This window comes from Haplochromis burtoni, unplaced genomic scaffold, assembly GCF_018398535.1.
Source record: "Haplochromis burtoni strain Fernald_Lab_line unplaced genomic scaffold, NCSU_Asbu1 Contig_34, whole genome shotgun sequence".
Lineage (NCBI taxonomy): Eukaryota > Metazoa > Chordata > Actinopteri > Cichliformes > Cichlidae > Haplochromis > Haplochromis burtoni.
The window spans coordinates 3,054,925-3,062,854 of NW_024582395.1; the positions used below are offsets into that span (position 1 = coordinate 3,054,925).

The 7,930-nt window shown below is 42.1% G+C and overlaps 1 protein-coding gene across 1 annotated transcript; it reads right to left on the bottom strand.

The window, feature by feature from the left end:
* Window positions 1-6,002: 6,002 nt before the first annotated feature.
* LOC102307177 (lymphocyte antigen 6G) lies at window positions 6,003-7,664 on the bottom strand. The gene is made up of 3 exons (XM_005919123.2): window positions 7,461-7,664; window positions 6,970-7,077; window positions 6,003-6,856 (listed from the first exon to the last, which is right to left on the bottom strand). Exons 1-3 carry the CDS (start codon window positions 7,612-7,614, stop codon window positions 6,702-6,704), a joined length of 417 nt encoding a protein of 138 aa, XP_005919185.1. The 5' UTR covers window positions 7,615-7,664; the 3' UTR covers window positions 6,003-6,701.
* Window positions 7,665-7,930: the final 266 nt, after the last annotated feature.

Genomic DNA, 7,930 nt, shown 5'->3' on the forward strand with positions numbered 1-7,930 from the left:
TGGCCGAACTTCTCACCCTATCTCTAAGGGAGAGGCCAGCCATCCTTCGGAGGAAGCTCATTTCCGCCACTTGTATCCGCGATCCTTTCTTTCGGTCACTACCCACAGCTTGTGACTATAGGTGAGGGTAGGGGCGTAGATCGACCGGTAAATTGAGCTTCACTTTTACACTCAGCTCCCTCTTCACCACGACGGACCGGTGCAGCGTCCGCATCACTGCAGCCGCAGCACCAATCCATCTGTCGATCTCTGGCTCCCTTCTCCCATCACTCATGAACAAGACAAGATACTTGAACTCCTCCACTTGGGGCAGGAACTCATCCCTGACCCAGAGTGGGCACTCCACCCTTTTCCGGCTGAGAACCATGGCCTCAGATTTGGATGTGCTGATCCTCATTCCCACTCCAATGAAATTTATACATCCTTTCTTTCCTGTAAAATACTTGAAGCTGTTCACTAACGAACAAATACTAACACTTAAGACTTTTATGTTAACACTTCAATTTTGTTTCTCGTTTCCCTTAAATCTGCAGTTGTTAAACTCTTGATCAACTTCTTTTCAAGTATTATAAGGAACTGTTAAGTATTGTTAGGTACTGATACAGAGAATCAGAAAAAAATAATAATCCCTAAGGAAAAGATGTCCCCTTAATTTAGAAGAATTGCATAGTGTTGGAAAATGACACCATAAATCTTATGAGAAGCTATAAGCTTCTAATAAAGCTGGAAACAAGATGCTTGAAACTTCAACTTGAATCAAATCAACTTTATATAAAAATGAAAGTTAAAAACTGTTATTTGAAGCTTCGTGTTTAGGAAATATTTAAGTGGTGACTTTCTCATGTCGAGTTCCTCTTACTGACCTAAAATTTACCCTTTTCTCCACTCCTACTTTGATTCATTCTTTGCTTAAGTAAAATGAAACAAACAAAAGAAATCCTGCCTTCTTCTCAATCCTAGTTCAAACTACTGAAATAAACATGCAAATATATTTTCTGTTTGCATTTTCATTTACTTTAAGAAAAACATTGCATTCAAGCAATACATAATTTGAATTCCTCAAAGTCTGAACTTCTCTAAGTGACAGATGAAAATAGCAGTGACAGTTTTTGTTTCATTTTATACGTCTGTGAAGGTTCTCAGTCATCCAGGTCATCGTAGTCAAAGGAGCTTGCAAAGAAAAGCGTCTGGACTTCTTTAAGTTGCTTGAAGACGTTTCACCTCTCATCCGAGAAGCTTCTTCAGTTCTAAGGTCAAATGGTGGAGAGTCCCAGATTATAAACCTAGTGGGAGTATCCCCCCACAGAGGGACAAAAGGACCCCCTGATGATCCTCTAATCGCCTGAGCCAAGGTGTGAAACTGGGTGTGGGTCCCAATCAGCCAGAGTTTCGGGTGAGTTCATTGTGAAACCTGGCCCCACCTTATCATGCGAATTCCTGAGGTCAGATGGCCCAGGATGGAGAGTTGGGCGTTAAACACCGCCTCTGTTCAAAGATGGTCGCTCACAGTGGACATAGATGGCTTCTTTCACTCCTCTTTCAAACCATCTGTCCTCTCTGTCCAAAATGTGAACATTGGCATCCTCGAAAGAGTGTCCTTTATCCTTAAGATGCAGATGGACTGCTGAGTCTTGTCCTGTGGAGGTGGCTCTTCTGTGTTGTGCCATGCGCTTGTGAAGTGGCTGTTTGGTCTCTCCAATGTAGAGGTCTGGGCATTCCTCGCTGCACTGTACAGCATACACCACATTGTTAAGTCTGTGTTTTGGGTTTTGTCTTTCGGGTGAACCAGTTTTTGTCTGAGCGTGTTGCTGGGTCTGAAATGCACCGGGATGTCATGCTTGGAGAAAACTCTCCTGAGTTTTTCTGATACACCGGCTACATACATCTCATTTCACTCCAAAGCTGTTTCTTTCATCCTTAGTTCTACAAAATAAAATCAGAAAAAAGTGCAGCATGGAAAGATCATTCCAAAAGCCTCAGAAAAGGAATTTGATGATGCCTGAGGATAACAGCACCAGGATGGCACTGGGCACTGTTACACAGGTCGTCTTTATAGCAAGTCATAAAGAAAAGTCATAAATCAGGCCAAAACATAATGCCAATACCAAGGTAGCCCTTGGTGACTATGTTAGCACCTGCAAGACATGAGGGGAAAACTTCCAAAACAAGTGAACTACTCACTGCCAATTCTGACAGAGTAACAACGGTTGGAGATGACAGGACAAGATGTGGTGTTTGTGCAGGGTTTAGGGTCCGCAACTGTGCACCTATAGCACATTAATCCGCGTGCTGTAGAATGAAGCAGAACGCAATGTCAGACAATTTCATACATTTATAATAACTGGAAATATGTTTCTTTCGTTTTCATTTTGATTTGCTTTTTTTTATTTGCTATCCTTTTTTCACTTTAAAATCTGGGATCAATGTAACACCTGTAAAACTAAACAGTTGTTGCTTGCTGTTCGCTTAAGCTAGTATTATAACTTATTATTGACCTGCTAACTTTGTGTTTACTTAACCTTTTAGTTTCCTTCAAGCTTTTAAGATCATCTTTAAACCCCACTACATTTCTTTATCTGTCAAGGCACGCATGACCATCATGAAATATTTTTCTTATTGACAGACAGTCACACACAGGATCAGAGCTCCATAAAGCTGCATCATGAACTCAGATTGATGATCAGTCTTGTGAAAGAAAAATCTGGTACTCCCTTTCTTTCTTAGCTCAGTTTCCTGTTTAGTTGTCAGTACCTGAGCATTTGCATGTATTCAAAAAGCTTCCTACCAAGTAACCTAACCATGCCCCTGTACGTGAAATCACTGCACACACCCACTGTTTTTCATAATGAAGACATGAAGCAAGATAATGCTATAGAAGGTTACTGAATAAAATATCAGGGGAAACTTGGAAATTGCAAAGAAAAGGAAATGTGACGTCACAAGTTTTTTTCATAGTAAAATATAAATTTCATCGCTTTTTTCCACAAGCTGTGTTTAATTTACATACACTTATACAAATACAGTTTAATTTGATCAGATCAGATTTTTGTTCATTATGCTTTGGAATGAAAAGTTGTTTTTCAGTTTGTTGGGATTTTTTTTTATCAGCTAGGCTAAAGTATCTTTTTTTGTCAAGGGTGGGGGTGTTTCCAGGGCAAACTCTGGCAACTAAGTTCTGAACTGCTGTCGCTTTTCCAGGGTTTTATTAGGCAGAATAAACAGTACATCACTGCAGGTCGTGATGAAGGCCTGAATGAGGGTTTCAGCTGCAGAGTCTTTAGGTTGTAGAAGGCAGATTTAGAGATGGATTTGATATGTGATGAGACTGACAGGGTGGAGTCCAGGTTGAAATTAGGAGTGCCCTACATCAGTGAGGCCAGCATGCTTTTTTCCAGGATTTTAGTGATGAATGTAAGGTTTCAAATTGGGCAGAGGTTACTGTGGTCTTCAGGGTCCACACCAGGTGTTTTGAGAATGGGGAGACAGCAGCTATTTTATTTAACAGAAACTCTCTTTATATGGAGCTACTGCTCATGTCAACTATGATGGGCCACAGGGTGGTTAGGCAAGACTTGACTATGGTTTTTGGCAGATGGAAGACTTGACTTGACCTCCATCTCCCCAGCCACCTCCTCCAGCTTGTCCGGGAGAACACCAAGGTGTTCCCAGGCCAGCTGAGAGATATAATCTCTCCAGCGTGTCCTGGGTCTGCCCCGAGGTGTCCTCCCAGTGGGACATGACTTTTCCAGGAGGCATCCTTATCAGATGCCCAAACCACCTCAACTGGTTCCTTTCGATGTGATGGAGCAGCGGCTCTACTCTGAGCCCGTCCCAGATGGCTGAACTCCTCACCCTATGTGTAAGGGAGAGGCCAGCCACCTTTCAGAGGAAGCCCATTTCTGCTGCTTGTATCCGTGATGTCGTTCTTTCAGTCACTACTTACAGCTCATGACCATAGCTGAGGATAGGGGCATAGATCGACTGTGGCTGCGAACCATTCCAGTGCAAGCTGGAGGCCATCAACTGATGAAGTTTTATGGTAAAAAAAAAAATGTATATTTTAGAAACGTAGTTTTATTTTTCTACTGCCTTGACTCCCCCACTACTCTCCCCGTTTTAGAAAGGTTTCCCTTCTGATAGAACATATCGATTAAAAAAGCTTTATTTTGTGAAAAACTGAAATCTGGAAATTTAAGTTGTTTCCTATTATGTTTTTACATTTATAGATTAGAAAGATAAATAGAAGGAAGAGAAGCAAGAGGAGGAACCGTCATGGAAGGACAAGCACCTCCACGGTATGTACCTCAGCAGATGGAGGATGTGGCTGAAATCCAAAAATCCTATCAGTGGCTGGACAAAGCTGGACTGAAAGACAGCACAGAGGCACTAATCATGGCAGCACAGGAACAAGCTCTGAGTACAAGATCCATAGAGGCAGCGGTCTATCACATCAGGCAAGATCAGAGGTGCAGGCTGTGTAAAGATGCCCCTGAGACAATCCAGCACATAACAGCAGAGCGCAAGATGCTAGCAGGAAGGGAATACATGGAACGCCATAACCAAGTGGCCAGCATTGTATAGAGAAACATCTGTGCTGAGTATAGCTGGAAGTCCCAAGGTCAAAGTAGAGGGTGGTCCAGAATTACCTTGCTAAGATCCTGTGGGATCCTTCCTTCCAGATGCAGACAGAAAACATGGTGATAGCTAACCTGCCAGACATAGTAGTGGTGGACAAGCGGAGGAAGACGGCCGTAGTGATAGATTTAGCAACACCGAATGACAGCAACGTCAGGAAGAAGGAACATTAGAAGCTGGGCTTAGAGAAGAGCTGGAGAAGATGCGGACAGTTGTGGTAACAGTGGTTCAAGTGGTAATCGGAGCACTAGGTGCAGTGAGCTTGAAGGATAGACCAACGAGACAGGAATTTTTGAATTAAAAAAATAAATGTATTCTATGCATCAAATAAACAGAAGACCGGATGCATCATTTATAGATAAAAATTTTCTTTTTCTTTTTCTTCTTTTTCTTTTTTTGTGTCCTGTGTGGATCTTTAGCCATCAGAATTGTTGTCTTAAGGCCAAGAAAGATGCCAAGCGGATTTATTTTACCAAGTGGATCATCATGGCCTTGCCATATTGGTCCATTTGATTGACCTTTATTATAATTATGTATTTATTTTATTTTCGGTTGCTACAAACGGGACAGACATGACTGGGGGATAGGACAGGGAGAAAGAATGAAAGAAAGAGAGGGAGAGAAAGAAAACCAGAGGGGAGAAGAGACTGTGAGAAAGTGGGGAAGAAAGAAAAAAACAAACAAAACACCTGGATCATCTGTATGGAGAAAAAAAAACAGAAGAGAAAGCAAACAAAAAAAGAGCAACATAATAAATACAGCACCATCACGATAAACTAGCTAGCAGTAGATAACAGTAGATACTGAATATTAAACGATATTGTGCAGCACGCAAGATAGACAGCGCACAATGTGCTTAGAGGCAGCAGCCAAGAAAGGTGTAGTCCACATCTGTGAACACCCATGTGTACACCTGTGTGTACACCTGTGTGGATCAGCATGCTTGTATTCCAAAGGTTTCTCCATGTAACGATCTGCTAGGGAGTGTGGGGAGCCACAGCCCCGTCCCCCCAGGGCATGAAGCAGGTATGGAGGAGATCCAGGCCCCCGACATCCAGAGGCCCCAGAGTACGAGGACCCGAGGAGGACCACCAAAAGGGGGGGAACCGTGCCACCCTCCTGGGAAGAGCTGAGTAGAGCCCCAAAGAGGTCACCCAGCAGCTACGGAGCAGAGGCCAGAGGGGGTTGCAGTGGCATGCCCGCAGGCTCTGCCGGCAGCTGTGCCAGAGGGACCGAGCTTCAGGCCCAGAGGCCTGAGGGCACCCCACCCCCCGGAAGGGGCCCAGCCGGGCCACAGGCACCAGGCCCCGCCAATCGGCCACCAGGCTACATAAATGAGCGCCCAGCCCCAGTCGACAAGGACAACCAACACACCAACGTCTGAGGGCATCAGCCACCGGCAGGGAGTGTGGTGAGGGGAGAATTTTGCTTTCTAATTATACCGTCTTCATTTTCACTTCTCACTCTGGCTTCATTGGTTCATATTTCTGCACTGAATTCATCTGCAACAACTGCAGCAACACAACAGCAAACCAACCAAATGAGAGCTGGTGCACATTCTGTACGAGCTTATTGTATTTTTCTGACTTTTGTATTCTAATGGTTTAAGTTTCAGTTTAGGTTATTTTTGGCTTTTCAATTTTGCAGTTTATTCTCTGTGAGGTTCCTCTTGTGTGTTTGTCTCACCCCTGTTTTGCCTATGTGAGTCTGTCGTGTCATCTGCTTTTTTGTCTCACTTCCCCGCGTGTAGGCGTATTGACTCTCTTACTCACTCCCTTGCCCTTTTTGTGTCTTAGTGAGAGAAATCTGAAACAGCTGCAGTTAAAACATATCAATCAAAAAATATACAAAGGTATTTTCTGGTTGCATTTTTATTTGCTTTAGGAAAACTTAACGCTGAAGCAATACAGTATTTGAATAGGACCCTGAATTCATTTGACTAAGATCAAAATGTCAAGGACAATTTTGTTTCAAATGATGGTACACAAAATGTATTTATTCTTCAGTTGTACAAAATAAAGGCAGAAAGCAGGACAAAAACAGAAAAACAACATCATTCCACGGCCTCAGAAAAGAAATTTGAGGATGGCTGAAGATACCAACAGCAGCAAAGCACTGGGACCAGTTGGAGCTGTGCTGTTACACAGGTCCCCTTCACAGCAAGCCATAGCACCACCACAAATTGCACTGGTTTGGCAGCCTTTTGTAACCAAGTTATAACCTGCAAGACATGAGGAGAAAACTCTCAGAAACCACTTCAAAGCATGCTGTGTAGCATCACTGTGCATGCTTGGGCTTCTCAGTTATCAAGTCTGATGTGAGAAAACGACTCACCGTCTACTCTGAGAGAGAAACAACGGTTGAAGATGACGGCACAAGATTTGCTGTCTATGCAGGATTTAGGATCAGCAGCTGTACATGTGTAGCATCGTAATCCACATACTATAGAAACAAACAACACACTTTCACATGTCCTTGTAATTATTTTGGGGTTTATATTTCCATTTTATACCTCTTGATGAGAGCTGGCAGAAAATGGGAAGTGAAAAAAAATAAAACAGGAAATCCTTAAAGTCTTGCATAAAGTAAATACTAATTAAAACTTAAACAATTGTTTTTAAACGTATTAAATAATTTCTATAACAACTAAACTCTTCATATATAATTTAACAACATATATAATTTGTCTGTTTCTGTTTCCTCACAGTCTGGCCATTGAGTTTTTTAACTTTCACTTTCCTTACAGGCTTTAAGACCACCATTAACAATCGATACATTTGTTTATCTGTCAAAGCACACAGGACCAACATGAAATATTCTCTTACCTGCAGACAGAGTCACACACAGAATCAGAGCTCGATAAAGCTGCATCATGAACTCAGTTTGATAATCAGTCTTACAGGGAAAAAAGCTGTGGCTAAGCCTTTCTTTCTTAGTGAAACTTTCACGGTTTTGTTCTGACAATCTGAGAATTTGCATTTCTTCACAAAGCTTTCTAAGAAGCGACCTGAATAACAGTGGCCCCTTAAGTGACCTCACTGCCAGACTCACCATTTTTGGGTATAAAGGCGAGAACTAGGGCGTTACAGCCAATAGGACTGCTCCTGACTAAGCATCACTTATATAAAAAAAAATATGTGTAAAACTTGAGTTTAAATGGTTTTATTTTCATAGTTAAAAAAAGAAATTTCATAAGAAAAATCTGTTTACTGAAATACAGTTTTGCTTTTCTTTGTTTTTCAATAAGCAGCTGAAAGATGCTGATGAGACACTTTTTTTTTTTTTTTTTTTTTTT

Excerpts from the sequence above, each read along its gene's own strand:
- LOC102307177 (XM_005919123.2), bottom strand. The coding sequence starts at position 7,614 with ATGCAAATTCTCAGATTGTCAGAACAAAACCGTGAAAGTTTCACTAAG. Across the intron at positions 7,078-7,460 it reads GTGTGTGACTCTGTCTGCAG|TATGTGGATTACGATGCTAC; the intron begins GTAAGAGAATAT and ends TTGTTTCTATAG. Across the intron at positions 6,857-6,969 it reads TTTCTCTCTCAGAGTAGACG|GTTATAACTTGGTTACAAAA; the intron begins GTGAGTCGTTTT and ends CATGTCTTGCAG.